The sequence below is a fragment of the Hoplias malabaricus genome, chromosome X2 (assembly GCF_029633855.1).
Source record: "Hoplias malabaricus isolate fHopMal1 chromosome X2, fHopMal1.hap1, whole genome shotgun sequence".
In the NCBI taxonomy this organism is placed as follows: Eukaryota; Metazoa; Chordata; class Actinopteri; order Characiformes; family Erythrinidae; genus Hoplias; species Hoplias malabaricus.
In genome coordinates this window covers 22,741,977-22,761,900 of record NC_089819.1, presented here as the reverse complement: position 1 = coordinate 22,761,900, position 19,924 = coordinate 22,741,977, and the positions used below count along the sequence as shown (strand labels likewise).

Genomic DNA, 19,924 nt, shown 5'->3' with positions numbered 1-19,924 from the left:
CCCATAAGTAGACTTTAAAGGGGACGTATTATGCAAAACTAATTTTCTGCATGCTTTTGTATTTCCACTTGGATCTCTACTGCTCCTATAAACACTCCAAAAGTGGAAAAAAATAACATCCATCCGTTTCGATGGCTCCCTTATTGTAACATCACACTAGGGAAATTAGCTTAGAACCACCGTGGTATTCGTGAAGGTGTTTATGTAGGCAGTGCTGGACCGACCTATACGCTCACTATGCATGTTGTAAACGGCCTCGCGAATTAACGAAAGCCCTCCTTGTCTCAAGTTAGTGACAGTGTGTGTATAATCAGAATATGAAGAGAAACTATCATTCAGGAAATGAAAAGAGGACAAAAAAAGAACAGCAGTGAGATAAACCTGTGACTGTTCTTCTAGAGGTTGGATAATAAATTACAGTCTACATGCATAGCCGCAGAAATATATTTAGAGGTGGCGTGCACTGCGCATCTGCTCTCCACAACTGTAAAAGCCTCTCACAGTATCATGAATCAAACTTTGAAGCTGAAAAGTGAAAAGTTAACATATACTGATGTTTTTATACTGTCTAGCATTCGTTTAAATTTCCCCAAACACAACAGTTGCTTCTCCTATGTCATTCCACCTTAAAAAATGACGTACTTATTTCCAAGTGCTAAGTTGAGTTCTTCGAAATTTCAGCTCCATCTTAAATGCTGTAGCTATATTCACACAATCACAGCAACACTGGCATATTTGAAGTTTTCGTTAAACACCTTAAACAGTGAAGTAGTTACAGGCGCCTGGACAAAACTACTGCATCATTTAAAGTGACACAAAGCTGAAAGTTGGAGAATAAACAGCTAAGTTTGCTTCTTTTTCTTCTATTCCAGCTTAAGGAATGCAGCTGTTACAGAATCTGACAAATGCTGACTTGGATGCTGGAGGGCTGTTCACAAAGTTAATTATGTTAAAACTGTTTATTTATATGTTGTTTTTTTTAATAAATATGGTTTGTTTACACCTCATTTTGTTCTGTATATGGCTGGTTATTTATTCTTAAGCAAAAAAATGGAGGGAGAGTACTAATGGAGAGTCTGGTGCAACTGTCAAAAAATGGTCACATTTTGGCTCAGAGTTCTAAATTGTGCTTAGGGTCCCAGGAAAGTCTGGACCGGCTCTGTGTGCAGGTGGCTCCTCCTCTTCTTGTTCTGGGTCCGACTCAGGGTCGAACATTTAGGGTTGGATAGCACCCTTAAACTGCAATAGAGCTGCTGAGATCTCTTTATGTGAGTGATTTTGTGCAAAGAACTTCATGAACATGTTTTGTATACTAACCTTTTATGTCCCCTTTAAGGAACTATATAAGTGTATGTACTTGTTACACAGTCGGGCGGAATGCAGTTCTACTCCTAACATATCATTTTTCACATCACTGCAATGTCCGTCAATTTATTTTCATAGCATTTTATGTCTGTGAGATTTTGCGTCCTTAACTTTGACTCCAATTGATGTGTGTTTTTAAGGGAACCGTTTTTAAAGGAACATCCTTAGATTAATTAATCATCCAACATGGCATAGAATAATTCTTATATCTTTGTACTGTCTCCCATTTGTGGTGTAACAAGTAAATCTACGTAAATCAAATAGAATCAAGCTCCTTTTGCAGTAATTTTCAGAGAATACTGCAACCTGCCTTGACCTTTATAGAGCCAAAATTTTACATTTTCCCCTAAATTTTGTTAATAATATTTTTGTGTTTTTATGTAAAAAATGTAAAAAAAAATTATAATTTTAGAGATTTTGAAATCAAACCGGTTCTAAAGAAAAAATCTGGATATTTATAAAAGTATTTATCATTATTTTTAACAAAAGTAATTTTTAATACATTTTTGTGTGAAGTGCAACTAGAAAGCTAAGAAATAGGAAGAAAAATGTTTAGTCCTTGTTTTATTGTTGGCGGCACGGTGGCGCAGCAGGTAGGTGTCGCAGTCACACAGTTCCAGGGGCCTGGAAGTTGTGGGTTTGATTCCCGCTCCGGGTGACTGTCTGTGAGGAGTGTGGTGTGTTCTCCCTGTGTCTGTGTGGGTTTCCTCCGGGTGCTCCGGTTTCTTCCCACAGTCCAAAAACACACGTTGGTAGGTGGATTGGCTACTCAAAAGTGTCCGTAGGTGTGAGTGTGTCAGTGTGTGTGTGTGTGTGTGTGTTGCCCTGTGAAGGACTGGCGCCCCCTCCAGGGTGTATTCCCGCCTTGCGCCCAATGATTCCAGGTAGGCTCTGGACCCACCGCGACCCTGAACTGGATAAGGGTTACAGATAATGAATAAATGTTTTATTGTTTAAAGTTTTATTGTCCTTGAATAAACCAGTTTATGCTCCAGAGAGTGGGAGAGAGCCATGTTTAAAATATGTTTAGTACAAAATCTGTGATTCTTCCAGGCCACTAATGTGCAGAAAATATGAAGGAGAATTACTGTAAAAAATGGCAGATTGCTCTTTTATTACTTTTATACAGTGATCTCAGTTTTGATAGGCTCTGTTTGGATTGAGTCTTTCTTGAGAGAAATATAACAATTATGATGATTATTAAACAGGCCGATTTTGCAGCTTAGAACTCCATAAAAACACTTTATGGACTGGCGAGTAAAAGACATTTGAAAATGTAAATAATGTTTACATAAAACGCAGGCCTTTTAAATGTAGGGGGTAGACAATATAAACACAGCTCTTACTGTAGCAGTGTCCATCCCGGGTGAATAGACCTTCCCCACAGGCCTCCACACATTGGCCCTCATGAAGGGGAAGGTTGTTGGGGCAGGAGGAGCAGTGGGATGCTGAGGGTCCGGAGCAGGAAGCACATGAGCTGTGGCACCCTGGACAAGAAAACAAAAATATGGCCACATTAGACTACTATTCATTCAGAAAACTGCGTGTTCTGGCAGTTTTTCGTAGCTGTTTTTCGTGACCACGTCACATACATACGTCACATGCCTTTAAAAGTGGGTTGGGCAACTTTTGTTGGCACAGAATACGAATGAAACTGCAAACATGGAGATTTCAGAATGGCAAACACATCACCTGTTCGTGCACCCACTGTTAAACCAAAAAGAATCTGAGAATTATAACAGTAGGGAACTTGTAAACCAAAAGAGAGCAGGACAGTGTCCTTGCTAAACCCATGATTAATATTGGCTTGGCTTTTATAAGGCTGCGAGAGCTCTGTAACCTGAAGGGATTCAAAAGTGAGGCAGAGTTGACTTTTTTTCCTCAACAGCTAAGACATTTTTCATGAGTACACAGAACCAGGCAGTCAGTCTGCCATTGTATGTTGTTACCTGTAATGTACCTGTGTTACAGTGTAGTATGATATAGCTGTAAGCTGGCTTAGCTGGCTAACACTGATGGTCACTTCTTTGAAAAATCCTAGTCACTATATAATTTGGCGGTACGGTGGTGCAGCAGGTAGTGTCACAGTCACACAGCTCCAGGGACCTGGAGGTTGTGTGTTCGAGTCCCGCTCCGGGTGACTGTCTGTGAGGAGTGTGGCGTGTTCTCTCTGTGTCTGCGTGGGTTTCCTCCGGGTGACAGTCTGTGAGGAGTTGGTGTGTTCTCTGTGTCTGTGTGGGTTTCCTCCGGGTGACTGTCTGTGAGGATTTGGTGTGTTCTCCCTGTGTCTGTGTGGGTTTCCTCCGGGTGACTGTCTGTGAGGAGTTGGTGTGTTCTCCCTGTGTCTGTGTGGGTTTCCTCCGGGTGACTGTCTGTGAGGATTTGGTGTGTTCTCTGTGTCTGTGTGGGTTTCCTCCGGGTGACTGTCTGTGAGGAGTTGGTGTGTTCTCCCTGTGTCTGTGAGGGTTTCCTCCGGGTGCTCCTCCCACAGTCCAAAATCACACGCTGGTAGGTGGATTGGCGACTCAAAAAGTGTCAGAGTGTGTGAGTGAATGTGTGAATGTGTGAGTGTGTGTTGCCCTGTGAAGGACTGGCGCCCCCTCCAGGGTGTATTCCCGCCTATTGATTCCAGGTAGGTTCTGGACCCACTGCAACCCTGAACTGGATGAGGGTTACAGATAATGGATGGATTGACTATATAATTTGCTACATATAGTGCTATGTTCTGATACTAATTCTGTAAAGCTGCTTTGTGACAATGTCAGTTGTAAAAAGCGCTATATAAATAAATTTTGATTTGATTTTGTAAACACACCCTATACGACTACATATACCTGATTGAGTGGATGCTTTATATAGCTATTGTACACATGTTAAACAGTTGCACATCATACATAATGTTTGTCTGCTTGTGGTGAAGAATGTAATTGATTTAAACTTTCTACCTCTACCTTAGTTATGAAAGCAGTTTTTTAAACCAATGAAGAAAAGTACTCCCTCCACTCGTGCGACCAACTGGAGCTGAACCTGATCAGTAATGTGTGTTTACTGACATTTCATCATAAATGAACCAAACAATAAGCTCAAAAACACAGAATAAAATTTCACACAGAAATGTATATACATTAACCTGCTTTAAAAGACAGAATGCTTTTATCTTAAACTAAATATTTACTGTTGTGGATATACGTGTTATATTTTCTGTAGACAGTGACAATCTGTTTAGCTTTAAAACCTAAGTACACTTATTAATCTGATAAGAATGTCATCAATAATTCTTTTACATTCTTTCCTTCACCAAACTTTGACTGAGCTCTCTGTAAATACTCCACTCTGACTATTCATCAGACCGCACCACGATGCATTTTAAAAGTACACTTCCACATGTTCAGTTCAATTACAGATTTTCACCAGAGAGGTCTCTAAATCCCCAAATCCCCAAAACCCAATCTGCTATTCTTTAACTGAGAAATAAATCTGGCTCAAGAAATGTAATCGACTTTATACAATCATATCCTCTTTATTACTTGCCACTATATGAGCTTCTCTATACATCAGAAAACCTACAGACTGAAAACTGAAATAGATTTTCATACATGTATGTACTATAAAGCAGGTGTTTGTAATAAAGTAGCATAGCAAGTGTAGATATGCATTTACACTGATTAAATTAAAGCTCTAAAGCATATTCTCACTTACTTTGGCAGCGGCCATAGCTGTCCTTGTAATGTTGATCTGGACATTCAGAAACACATTTCCCATGATGCAGTGCGTAGCCAGTGGCACAGCTCAAGCAGCTTGGGTTGCCCGGGTGACAGGTGACACAAGACGGGTCACATGCTACAACATAAAACACAGATACAATCAAAATGTCCAGTGTTTTGACAGAAACACAACACAGTAAAGCTTTCCTCTGTAGAACTCTGATATTATAAGCAATGTCCTGGAGTCATCTAAATAGAACATTTATTCCAGGACTAGACTGAATCCCGGTCTGGAAAACCTACACCAAGTTCCTTAGGCAGCTAGCCAGGCAACAGCCTTCCAAAACAGAGGTGACCGGAAAACACTGCTGAAATGAGTGTTAATGATCTACCTTCAGAGATGTTTAACGAACCCTGGAGCTATGGCTAAGGCACCAGTTGAAACTGTGAGTACAAGAGTTTTCACATAGATGTTTTCCTAAATATTTTTACCTCCAGGAATTAAACTATGCCCAAGATGATCAGAATTTAAAACTATAATAATTCAAACCACATTTCTATCGCAGTTGTTCTCACTTCAGGTTTGGTCTGTGAGGATCTGCCAATGTTTTTCCATCACCTGACGGAGGAGTAGCATTTGGAGATGCACTGTCATTATTTTGCAAATGGTCAAATGCATTTGGTCTCAATGGACCAATTATTAACTTGACTACAAAATATTATGCATACAAACATATTATAATTGGTAAACTTGACAAATTGTCAATATGTGTTTTAGGAAGGGGTGGCACGGTGGCACAGCTGTCACACAGCTCCCGCTCCGGGTGACTGTCTGTGAGGAGTGTGGTGTGTTCTCCCTGTGTCTGCGTGGGTTTCCTCCGGGTGCTCCCGTTTCCTCCCACGGTCCAAAAACACACGTTGGTAGGTGTATTGGTGACTCAAAATTGCCCGTAGGTGTGAGTGTGTGTTGCCCTGTGAAGGACTGGCGCCCCCTCCAGAGTGTATTCTCGCCCTGTGCCCAATGATTCCAGGCAGGCTCTGGACCCACCGCAACCCTGAACTAAATAAGCGCTTACAGATAATGGATGAATGAATGTTTTAGGCAGCAAGTTTTTTGTTTAATATTTTAAATATGAAAAGTCATTGTAAAATAACTCTCCTACATTTTTACATTTTTAAATGCTGTGGTTTGTGTCTGTTTTAAAACTACAATCCATAGTAAAATAAAATAAAAAATGACATGTTGTGTATCAAGAAATCCATTTTATATATTATCCACTGTGCATTTTTAGTGGCTACACATAAATCCTGGTGGTTTCCCCTTGATATACACCTATGTTTAACATGTCTAAACAATGTCCTACAACCAAAACACCAATCACAGAGCTGTGAGTCAACATGAGCAGACAGGAGTGACATCCATCAACAAAGTGACTAACAATATTTAGAGGGAGATCTGTGCACAAAAAAAGGCTAAACCCCCTCCCATTCAGGAGACCAGGCCCATCCTCGCTGACATTTACATCACAAGTTGACATTCGTGATATTGTTGCCATATAGGAGTCTTAAGCATCTCTCTCTCTTATGCGAGGTTATCCGCAGATGATTGAGACTAAGCCCCCAGTGAAATTCCGACCACCCAGAAACACCACACCTCTCTCTGGACGTTTGCCTTAAGGTCTTAAATGCTCTAAAATGTGTTTGTTTATGTCTAATGTTGTACACAGTTCGTTATATGACAGTATGGGGACACTATGAGTGATGACATCACAACAACAGGATTAAATGCATGGGGGTTTTGAGGTTTGGAAATATTCCCAAAATAGCATAGCTACTACTATTATACTTCTTATACTATTTTACTACTACAGCTACTGCTAAAATCAATGCAAATATTGACATGTATTTTTAATTTCTGATTGGTGTTCAATTTATTATAAGTGAATTATTATTATTTTAAATATAATTTTTAAAAATCCCAGAGAAGATACGCATCTAAGCAAAAATGGCTAATATCCAGAGCTGCTAGTCCTTGTTCCTCACACCTTCCATCCATGCTGAACAGCGTTGTTTAGAGAATGGGAGAACGCTGCTGTTCTGTGTTTGGTCCTTGTGGTATTTTAACTAAACTTGGAAAATTGGATAAAACATCCTCTTTAAAATACTGCAGAACATCAACTAAAACCCAAAACATGGTCATTCGTAAAACAGCATTGATTATAACTGTGACAAAATCTTATCATATTTACCAAAAGGCTAAAAATGCAATGAAAAGTATGCAAAAAATTGATAACTGAAGTTAGAATTAGCACCACAGTAAACAGTGACCTAGGTTTCCAGAGTAACTGAAATGTAAGTGAAGCTGGATATGAGTCCAGTTGGTTGTTGGATGTTGCCCTGTGTGTTTACGGAGTGCCTTAGTCTTAGAAACCCAGTGTGTTTTATGTTCATGCACAGTTTCATTGTATGCTCACCATAACAGATGCCTTGATTGACATAGAAGCCTGGACCGCAGTCTGCCACACAATAACCTTCCTTCAAGAGGTGGGAGGGCTCTGAGCATGACAAACAGTCCTGAGGCCCCGCCCCTTGACAGGACTTGCAGGACTCATGACAACCTGCAGAGAAAGAGGATAATATGTGCTTCACAATCCAAAAGTTAAGAAGTTGACTGCAGGGCATTAACAACAACAACAACACAGGCAGCGGAAAGGAGCCTAATCTGTCCACTGAAGGATAAAGGACGTGTTATTTCTGTGGAGTGACATGCCAGTGTGGACTGGAACAAAAGCTGACCTTTCAGTAGCCTCTCCTCTCTCTGTCCTTATTGAACTACACAGTGAGACGTCTAGCAGATCTAAAGGAGAGTGCAGCCTAGCGCCTAAATTAGCCAGGATTTCACCTCAATAAACGAGGTGACCTACAGGGATCTAGAGCTTAATCACTTCACTCCAAGCAGCGATAATAATCAAAGCTTAATTACTTTCCTGACGTCAGCACTGCTGCATTGATTCTGAATGGGAGCCAGCTTTAGAAAAGACCTGGAGTTTGAATGGGCTTTGGGGTAAATGTGAATAAGATAAATAGGATTAGCTGAGGTATGGTGTAGCATGTGGAAACAAAAGCAACAGACTCCTGCTAAAATATTGGCAAATATTGTGGTGACACACATATCAGGCTTACTGTAAATTAACAGGAGGATTCTGTGAAAAGGGTTTTACGGGATGTTACAAGGCACAGGTTTGGGAAAATAAACTAATTTATGCAACTTCCCCAAAGTAACCCATCAACAGGGACACATTTGGTAGCTAATACCAAAGGCTACATTGCTATCACCTCAAACCAGTGAGTTTATCTTAACGCAACTAATTTCCAAGGCTGTACTTCCTCACCTCGGGGCACGGTCTGTGAGGAGGTTTCTATGTGCTCCCTGTGTCATAGTTTAAAGGTAGGTGCATTGGGTGAAACTGTCCAAACAGCAAGTTTGTGTGTGACAGAAGGAGTGTGTGATGCCTTGTCCAGAGTGTGTTCTTGCCTTCGCCAAATGATTTCAGGTAGGTACTGGACCTCCGATCCCGATAAAGCCGTTACAGACAATGAATAAATGAATAGTCTCTGGCATTTACATGTTACTTTGTCAATTTTTAGAAAACATACACCACTTAAACATTATCATCATTATCATTATCTGTAACCCTTATCCAGTTCAGGGTTGCAGCGGGTCCAGAGCCTATCTGGAATCATTGGGCGCAAGGCGGGAATACACCCTGGAGGGGGCGCCAGTCCTGCACAGGGCAACACAGACACACACACATTCACTTACACACTCACACCTACGGACACTTTTGAGTCGTCAATCCACCTACCAACGTGTGTTTTTGGACTGTGGGAGGAAACCGGAGCACCCGGAGGAAACCCACGCAGACACAGAGAGAACACACCACACTCCTCACAGTCACCCGGAGGAAACCCACGCAGACACAGGGAGAACACACCACACTCCTCACAGACAGTCAACTGAAGCAGGAATCGAACCCACAACCTCAACCAAAATTCTCAAACAGGTTTGAAGCAAGTACAGTAATCGTTCGCGACTTCGCTGTTCATCTTTCGCGGATTCGCTACTTCGCAGTTTTTTACGCGGGTTTGCGGCCGCAATATCGAGGATGAAAAGCCAAAATATTTCATTAAATCCATTAAAATGTCATAGACTAGACGTGTAGGTGACAAAATATATCATTTACAAGTATTTCTTACGTACAGTACATGTATTGTTCATGTCCACATCTGAGTGAAATTTACTGACACTAAATCACAGCTTAGGAATGACTCTATTAAAGAAATTGGTAGGATATCACACGTAGTTCCAGCTGAAAATCATTATAGAATGACTGTTTAATGCAAAGGGTGTGTTGTTAACAGCACAGGGAGGGTTTTAAAAGTCCAAATACTTGTTAAATACATAAAAAACATCTTTCCTCTACTTCACGGAAATTCGTTTTTTGCCGGTTGGTCTTGGAACGCATCCCCCGCAAAAAACGAGGGATCACTGTATATGGTGATTTAGGTTTGCAGTGTTTACAACGACAAACTAGTCGTTAGATGTTTCCATTAGTTGGAAATCTGTTAGCTCCTGGATACTAAAGAAGAAAACTGAAGACACCAATCATGTCTTAGCTCATCAGCTACATGTTGGTTACAGGAAAAATAGGTTACTGCTGGTTTTCTGCTGAACCTTTCAGTTAATATTCTCACCCACACTTTGGCTTCAGTTTCACATCACCATTCAAATCCCCTAATATATAAACATCGAATGAGTGTAAAGGAATTTGTGTAGAAAAAAACAGAAGCAAAGTGAGCCAAATCATCTGTGACATCTTCTAGACCCATTACATGCCTCCAGATCCAGCGAGGACACTTCATCAGAATTTCCCAGAATCTTTCTTTTATCTCAGAAAAAAAAACGTAAAGCTCATTGACAGCTGAGAAACCCTTCTCTTTTACTTCCACTGACACTGGATATGAGATTTTTCATTCCTAGAACAAATATAAGAATGCTGTAAGTGGAAATCTTGTTTTTTAATCAAAAGATAACAGCCAACAAGGCGATTATGTGTCCACTCTCTGGCACCAGAAAGAAAGCAATTTATTTTATGTTTGGACCACATTGTCAGCAGTTAGCTGTTAGCTCCAAAACCACAGCTCCATAAAGCTGACCGGTGCTGGCACACTGAGTAAATACAGTGTCGCAGATGCAGAGTGCTGTCAGCAGTTAGAGGGAGTTATAGGTTAATAGAGCTCAGTTTAAATCTGTAGTGTTTCTGTGCAAGGCCATCCATTTTTACAGTTGAGCAATTATAAACTTTTAATCAAATACATGCTGAAAAAGGCCTTTTAAGGGTTTCTTTAGCTTGGGTGGCAACTGAGAAGTGAAGCTGGATATAAATATAAAGAAGCTTTACTACCACAGAATAAATCCAAAAGTCCATGTGAGTTAATCAGTGAGCAGGATACTTTAGTGTAGACTGGCAAACAAAACAAATAAAGCAGATTGAAACCACAAGCATAACATTAAGGGAATTGGCTTAGAATCCATGTAATTTAACAGAGAACTCATAATGTCTGCTTTTCCATCCATCCATCCATTATCTGTAAACGCTAATCCAATTCAGGGTCGCGGTGGGTCCAGAGCCTACCTGGAAACATTGGGCGCAAGGCGGGAATACACCCTGGAGGTGGCGCCAGTCTTTCACAGGGTAACACACACTCACATATTCACTCACACCTACGGACACTTTTGAGTCGCCAATCTACCTACCAAAGTGTGTTTTTGGACTGTGGGAGGAAACCAGAGCACCCAGAGGAAACCCATGCAGACACAGGGAGAACACACCAACTTGACAGAACAGGTAGCAGGAGTCCTGCCTGACACAACGTTGTCATGTGTGCTTTAATATAAATAGTCAGAAATTAAATTTACACAATTATTAATCCTCTTCACTCCCAAAACCAGTCAATCAAACATTGCTGCTGTCTGACATGTGTTTTTTAGTTCTGCTTTGTAGGCTACTTTTCTTACCAAGCAATATTCAAGCTTATATATCCCCAATTAGCACTGTGCCAACCACCTCTCCATCATCAGATACCTGCCTTGAATCCTGTCAAGTTGTTAATTAATCTGAAATACATTTGCTGAGGAGGTAAAAATAAGCTTTACATGTTCCTCACAAAAAAGCTGAAACTAAGTTGGACTGAAGTCACAAGATTCCCTCTCTTGTTCTCTCCGTCTCTCAGGCCTGGAGCCCCGGATAAAGAGCATGTGCCTTGGCACAAAGCCTACTGAGGAAGACCCATTAACTGCGCAACATGGCACCTTTCTTTTCACTCCTTCACCTTGGCACCTGCAGAGTGAAGAGTTTACAATGGCTGGCGCAGTTCTAACAGGTCCTGACAGCCAGCGACAGCCGATGGAAATGCTGAGTAAATAATGCTGGCTGGATTTAGACAGACCCAGCATGTTAGCAAATTAGCCTCGGCATACGATCGCATGTCTGTCTCCATAACTCCACTAAGCTCTGGGGCATTCTTAGTCCCGAAAGGCTTTACAGTGATGTAAAAATACCCAAAACTGAGCAGTCATGGCTCATTGAGGGGAAGACTGGGGGTCTGCTTGGAGATTACAGTATAACTTCAGTTCGACCTGTAAGTTGTTATGTACGAAGTGTGTTCGATGTTACGTTGTGAAGAAGAGGTTATGTCATAAAAACATACAGTTGTACATTTAAAGACATTATATATATATTTTTTAATTGCGTATGAGTGCAGACTCAGTTAATAAAATATTAGAGCGGTCAAATTGTTCCAAAAGAAAGAAAGAAAGATAGCTAGCTTTATTGTTCCCCAGGGGAAATTCAAGAAATTCAAGACAGCAATATTAAAAGAAAAGTAAGTAGTACAAGCATGGCCAACTGTAAAGGATGCTTTTCTCTGCCAAACAAGGATGTAAAACCAAATCTAACCTCATCTAATTTGATCTAATTATCTTCTACTGATGATAAATGTGGAACTGATTGAAAGTTGACAGTTTGCACCTTAAAAAGGACTGCTCTGCTAGTTTCAGTGAGTACAAGTGACAAATGACACTGTATGCTGTTGTTGTTCGTGATAATTGCAACGTTGAAGAGTAAAAAGATTTCAAAATAAGCTGACTAAGGTAAAACTGGCTTAATAAAGCTGAATGCAGCTGAATAAGGCTGACTGCCGCTTTACAGAATACAAATAACAGTAACCACCCTACATTATCGCATTAGAGTTCACTTAAATTGATTACAGTCAGCTTTTTTATTGGCTCTCCAAGGCAAAACTAAACGATTAAGCATGTTACTACCAATCTCCAAGCTGAGCACACAAAAAAATCCTTTTTCTAGACCACAATAGAACTCAGTCTCTCTAAATCCTCTGTAATGGGCTCAAATCGAGCCACAGATTACACCCCATTCATTCTGAATTAGGCACTAGAAGTTCAATTTTGGGGTGCGAGTTCATTAAAGTGTGAAATGAAGCGGCAGTGGTTTGCCGTAATTGTTTCGGACAGGCTAACCCTGCAGACGCAAACCGGTCAGTATGGGCAGTAATGCACGATCCCATTCAGACACTATGGTCAGCTAGCTCCTTGTCTGTTGGCTCAGTGATATTTGTATTCATGGGAGACTGACAATGAAGATACAATTCATAACTGTTTTAATTGAAATTAAATGAGGCCCAGCTGCTAAAATGTCTTCCCAGGGAATGTCCAAACTACATAAAGCCTATACATCATCTAATAGCCAACACCTGCATCCATCAATAGGTACGTCAACATTTCACTGTTTCAACAATATTTTTAGCCATACATTGGAAATCGTATGGCACTGACACTGTATACAATATCTATATTTAACAATAAAATCGGCCTCAGGTGAATGTACATAAGGATGACAATTAAAGCACATTTCATTACTTTAGTTCTGTATCATCTTGGTATCATTTGTGTGAAAATTTCAGAGACAAACCAGGAATAATGCATTCACATTTACTCCCAGTGTAAAGGTGCCATTTTGGAGATACAAGATCTTTGGACAGTGACATTTAGTCAATCACCACCACTTGCTAAATGACTAAAGATCCTATAGAGCTGTATCGACAACAGGGAAATTATAGGTTTGGCTCTTTGAGTACAGAAGTGCTGCACTTTCAGCAGGTTTCTGAGGGATCTTGAGGACTGGCATAAAAACATCTGTATTCATCTTAAGCTGATGATGAATATTTCTGTCCAGTAAAATATATCTTCACTATTTCTATTTTTCTATAACTGTGTGAAAAATGGGGCGGCACAGTGGCGCAGCAGGTTAGTGTCGCAGTCACACAGCTCCAGGGACCTGGAGGTTGTGGTTTCGATTCCCGCTCCATGTAACTGTCTGTGAGGAATTGGTGTGTTCTCTCTGTGTCTGCGTGGGTTTCCTCCGGGTGACTGTCTGTGAGGAGTGTGGTGTGTTCTCCTTGTGTCTGCATGGGTTTCCTCCGGGTGACTGTCTGTGAGGAGTGTGGTGTGTTCTCCCTGTGTCTGCGTGGGTTTCCTCCGGGTGACTGTCTGTGAGGAGTGTGGTGTGTTCTCTCTGTGTCTGCATGGGTTTCCTCCGGGTGACTGTCTGTGAGGAGTGTGGTGTGTTCTCCCTGTGTCTGCGTGGGTTTCCTCCGGGTGACTGTCTGTGAGGAGTGTGGTGTGTTCTCCCTGTGTCTGCGTGGGTTTCCTCCGGGTGCTCCGGTGTCCTCCCATGGTCCAAAAACACACGTTGGCAGGTGAATTGGTGATTGTGATTGTGAGTGTGTGAGTGAATGTGTGTGTGTGTGTGTGTCTGTGTTGCCCTGTGAAGGACTGGCGCCCCCTCCAGGGTGTATTCCCGCCTTGCGCCCAATGATTCCAGGTAGGCTCTGGACCCACCGCGACCCTGGGATAAGGATAAGGGTTACAGATAATGATAGAATGAATGAATAACTGTTTTAAAAATTGTTCAATAGAAATTCTCCAAAATTAATTGAATTGTTAATTATTTGAATTTGGTCTATTACCATTAAAGAAGGTCTTGCTTTCTCCTGGACAATCACTGTAATCCAACAAAGCAAACACGACTGAAGGCACTTTAAAAGTCTATCAATTGTTCGTCAGTTATTAGCAAACAGACAAAATTAAATGTGATTATTAAGATAATGACAACATTAGAAAGCTAGGCATCTTAAATGTTTAATGTGCAATACACACTGATCAGCCATAACATTATGACCAGCTCCTTTTTTCTACCCACACTCACCATTGTCTCAGCTCCACTAACCACACAGGAGCACTTTGTAGTTCTACAACTTCAGACAGCTGTGTCTGATCCACTTGTACCAACACAACACACACTAACACACCACCACTACATCAGTGTCACTTCAGCGCTTTGAGAATAACCCACCACCCAATTCATACCTGCGCTGTGGGGGTCCTGAGTGAGCACCAAAAGTGGGCAAACCAAGTATGCAGACTGTGGACTAGTCTTTAGTTGTAGAAACATGACGCTGGTTTTAATTTTATAAATAATCAGTATTTATTTTACTTTTAAAAAAATCATAAAAATGTCTTAATATCTATACAGTTAAAGATTCTCTTATTTAAAGTTTAGAGGGACAAAAGAAATCTACACAAGGTGTGTGTGTGTGTGTGTGTGTGTTACTCACTTAGACACTGTGTGTGGTCCTGGTACAGACCACTCTCACAAGCGGCCACACACTGCCTGTTGCTCAGCAGCAAAGCCCCACCACATGCTGTGCACTCAAAACTATTCACACAGGTGAGACAAGATGAGTGGCAGGCTGAGAAAGAGAGAGAGAGAGAGAGAGAGAGAGAGAGAGAGAGAGAGAGAGAGAGAGAGAGAAAGAAAGAGAGAAAGAAAGAAAGACCATTTTAGGGCAAAACACAATGGGAGACGGCAAAAGAAATTTCGTGTGTGTGTGTGTGTGTGTGTGTGTATTCCAGGCAGCAAGGAACTGCAGTTTCACTGAAGTGAAGCAGTGACTAGTGTCCCTCACTGAGCATTACGTAAAAGAATGAATGACTCTGTAGTGAGTGAAAGAGTGAACATTATGTGGAAGTGAGTGAGTGAGCTGAGATATTACGACATGTATAGATTTATACAAATAAATTATGACATAAAACATGTGTTTGAACATGACAGAGCTGAACTGTACTCTGTAGATTTTTACAGATATTAACCCTGCTGTTAAAGAGTATAATTAACGTTTCATCTCCTCCCCTCGTCTCCAAACTGAAACTCGAGTCAACACGACAGAGGTGAAGTGGAGGACAAACGGGAGAGAGGGCTGAATTAAAGTGACAACTCCAAATAAATTTACATCAGCGTCAGAAAACAGGAGGGTTCTCTAGGGGTCAATTAGATGCCTGTGGAGTGAGGCTCTCTCCTGTCTGTGGTTTACAGAGGAAGACAGAGAGGACTGTGGGAGAAGAAAGAAAGCACCCGGAGCAAGTTTTAACCTGAGAGCATTGACTAAAATCCTCCACCACACACAAGGCATGAATGATACGATAACATGATAACAAACCCACGATCACGGTGGGGCTAAGCTGCATATCTCTTTAAAAGCTCTATATCCTATTTTCTGTTGTGTTTCACTGTTATATTATAATTCCTGGGGTTCACATCTGACTTTTGGCAAAGACTTAATTCATTTTCACATATTTTTCTTAACCTGGAGCTTCCTGTCACAAACTGCCCTGCATGTGTTTACAGATGATGAAACCAAATGATCAAATTGATGACTGTCTTGCGGTGCACAGAACTGATAAACTGATGAAGTACTGGCCCCTCTGTTGAGCCCACACTGGAGGAAACCCACGAAGACACAGGGAGAACACACCACACTCCTCACAGACAGTCACCCGGAGGAATCCCACACAGACACAGGGAGAACACACCACACTCCTCACAGACAGTCACCCGGAGGAATCCCACACAGACACAGGGAGAACACACCACACTCCTCACAGACAGTCACCCGGAGGAATCCCACACAGACACAGGGAGAACACACCACACTCCTCACAGACAGTCACCCGGAGGAAACCCACACAGACACAGGGAGAACACACCACACTCCTCACAGACAGTCACCCAGAGGAATCCCACACAGACACAGGGAGAACACACCACACTCCTCACAGACAGTCACCCGGAGGAAACCCACACAGACACAGGGAGAACACACCACACTCCTTACAGACAGTCACCCGGAGCGGGACAAGGGGTTGTCGATTCTTTGTTGTGTCTTATTCAAAATGCCATGTGATGAAATACTCTTTATCACTTCATTAAGAATGTGTGGAGTTAAACTGTAATAAGCTGCATAGGCAGATATATATGTAAATACATTTTTCCACAAATTAATATTCAGATATTTTTAAGAGTGTACAAACTTGCAAGCCAATATTACATCCTGGAAAACGAACTTATTTGTTGTAAACAAAATATTAAGCCAGGTGTAATGTTGTGTAGGCAGTTGGCAAACTGACTTTAATATTTGAATACGTTTTACAGAACAACTGCAGCTTTCTTTTTATACATTTGGTTTGTAGCGTATAAATCTTAGAAGCTTAGGGTATACCATAAGCCTTCTTACACACACACACACACACACACAAACACACACACACTGCTATTTGGCTCCTGTAGCAGAAACATCATAAAGCCTCTCTGAAAGTCTGCATTAAGGCCATTGTCTTTGCCCAGAGAGCTTTATAGCAGCGGAACTACTCCTGGCACCCAGTATTTATGGGTTTTTTAAATACCACTGCAATAAGACAAGTGCCAGAGATATGAGCATGTGTATGTGAGTCAAAGAGAAAGGGTAAACTAAAGGACGAGAAGAACAAAGAAAGGGAGTGAGAGTACAAGAAGTGAAAATGAGACAGTGAGGCAGCAGTGCCAAGTGGAAAGAGAAGCACCAAAAGAAAGAACATAGTGACTCTGCCCTTTTTAAAATGAGAGACAAAATAAACACAGTTATTCAGAGTGAATGAAATGTTCTCTTCCATGAAAATGATTCCTCACAGTGATGGTGGTAGGAAACAGACGCCTGTCAGAGTCGAATGCCTCTAAATTAATACGAGAAACATTTATGAACATGTTTCCTGATGCCTGAGAGGTAAAAATATATAGATATTTAATACTTTTATGGCATTTGCAATTCCTATCACCACCCTTATGAACAAATTTCACATCAAACCCCTCTTATTGACCTTGCTTATATCTCAACTGCGTCTGAACCAGTTTATGATCCATGGAGTGGGCCCCTTACATGGGAGCGGCCATGTTTAAAATACGTTTACTGCAGAATCTCTTTAGCCATTTAAGTTTCACTTCGAGGTAGAAACATTCGAGAAAACTGGTTGTTCCTTTAAAGAGAACTGGGGCGAAAGAGACACCAAAACAAAGTAGTTACCTGCACACACTCTGCCGTGTGGATAGAAGCCTTGAGGACAGTTCTGTACACAGCGGCCATTCCACAGAATTGCTCCAGGGTCTTTACAGCTCTCACAGTGATCAGGAGAAGAGGAGCATGTCAAACAGTCCTGAGCACACCACACCGCTTTAAACACACACAAACACACACAAAATAATAGATTATTTATGTCTGGCACCGTTATTTTGGCCCCAAAATTAATTAACCCATGTCTGATCAGCTGATAAATCTCTATCTTAGAACTTCTGAGCTTGTCTTGACCCAGCAATGAAGTGAAGAGTGCGAGAGGATGTGTGAGCACAAGAGAAAGAGGAACAGTGAGAGGGAGGGAGAGAGAGAGAACTATTTAGATAAAGAGAGAGAAGGTGAGAGATGGATAAAGAGGAATAGTGAGACAGAAGGAAAGAGAAATAGAGATGGAGAGCAAGAGAGACACAGGCTGAGGGACAAAGAGAAAGGACATGAGGATAAACGTCAGGAGCCATTGAGATGCTGAATGTGCTGCTGCTGTAATTGAAGTTAGTGGGTGGATGTGAGTTGAATATTTGGAGCCTCTTCATTACCTACGATGCATTGGCCAATATTGAACAGACACAATCAACAGCAGAGGGCTTTCTGCATCTGATTTGTGATAGCTAAATTATCATCGTATTTAAGGTGTGTTCAGACTTGTCAGTTTTGGTTCAAGTAAAACGAACCGTGGCGAATTGCTCTAATCATTTCGCTACATTGCCTTGCAAAAATGACCAAAATATATTCATTAAACACACTGGAGGACCAGCAAACATCAACATTTGCTTAACTGAGTTTGAACTTACAGGTGTTCTGAAACCTAGGACGTGCATTTTTACGAAAAACCAGGACAACGGGCGTCCCGAGAAGGATGATTCATTTTAAGGGACATAGAGTACAAAAAAGAGAGAACTATCCCGGGAAAACCAGGACGTGTGGCAACACTACCAACCCACTAACAATAAAAAGCGCTCCCCAACACACCCAAACTAACTGGTTCTTATAATCAGCAGCAGGTAAACTCAATTTCGGCATTAACACTGATAATACAGATATTATGGTTTGTAGATATTTTTATGTTTGTCACTGCATCCAGTTGAATACATCACTTTAGCGATGTGTGTTATACGCTGTAGATGAGGTTTCACATGTTGACCAGACGTCCTCTTTTACCAGGACATGTTCTCTTTTTTAGACTTAAAAAATGTCCGGGCGTAATTTCACAAACGTCTGGGATTTTGTTGTTCTAGAGCTTACATAGAACTTCGAGAAGTTTCGTTCACAAACTAGTCCCACCCTCCCCTACTCCGATTGGTTCGCTTGAGTGGGAAGGGGGCGTGGTGAAGTAGCCTAAAATCTTCTGATTGGACGGTCTGACTGTAGAGCTACCGTTATTGGTCGATAACCTTCTCTGTAAACATTTAATTGGTCAGTCTGCACGTCAGTAGTCCTTGTTTACGTCAGGCAAAGCTCCTGTACCTACCCTCATCTCGAGCAGCTATGCCGAAACATAAATGTAAGTTCTTGGATAAATTAAAAAAGAATTTCCCATGTTTTGTGTAGCAAATAAAGGTGTAAAGGACCTGAAAGAACACATAGGTTCAGCTAAGCATACAACGGCAGCCCGTTTCACCATCTCAGATCTGGTCACCCTAAATAAACTCAACAATAGAATTCACTACAAATTTTCAGTATTCCCCTAGCTGTGCCCAGAATTTTATTAAAGTTCATCTTAATGCTTTAATTATAAAGAAATCAGCAATGGACATTGCACACCACCAAAGTTCATTCAAAGAATCCGGTTGCATTTTTGTTCAAAAACAATCCCAGTTAAGCAGACATTAGCCATAGGCATCCATAACTTGAACTAGGCCTAAGCTATTGCTGTAGCTTGATTTGTTGGAATGTTGCTCCATTTAGGAATAAATAATGCTACCATTAAAAATGCCTGACCACCATCAAAAACCAAATTTAAGAGTCTGGGAACAGACACAAACTCACTTCATTTCTCTCACAAAAAGCCAAGAGAAAGGTAAACATCCACAGCCACTGCTTTGTCCTTCAATAAATCGATTTAGCCTAAAGCCTAGCACGCTAGCTCCACGATCGACACAAAGGTGGCTAACATTGAGTTTGATTAATAGCGCTGATAACAAACACACAGGGAGAAAAAAAGAGAGTATTGTCTCAAGGGATTCTCCAGGGAAGTGAAAATCCAATTATCTCCACACAGTGAAGCGGAAGGTTCATCTCGACTGTGTTTTCCCACTCTTTTCGGTAGCTTTTGC

General features: G+C 41.2%; 1 protein-coding gene across 1 annotated transcript in view; it reads right to left on the bottom strand.

Moving 5' to 3' along the window:
* The window catches only part of LOC136677369 (extracellular matrix organizing protein FRAS1-like), a 177,743-nt gene that overhangs the window by 92,879 nt on the left and 64,940 nt on the right, over window positions 1-19,924 (bottom strand). Inside the window, exons 13-17 of the mRNA XM_066654892.1 lie at window positions 17,604-17,750; window positions 14,826-14,960; window positions 7,544-7,687; window positions 5,065-5,205; window positions 2,712-2,852 (exon numbers count right to left, since the gene is read on the bottom strand). Of these exons, the coding sequence (XP_066510989.1) occupies window positions 2,712-2,852; window positions 5,065-5,205; window positions 7,544-7,687; window positions 14,826-14,960; window positions 17,604-17,750 (708 nt within the window). The remainder of the gene's footprint in view (window positions 1-2,711; window positions 2,853-5,064; window positions 5,206-7,543; window positions 7,688-14,825; window positions 14,961-17,603; window positions 17,751-19,924) is intronic.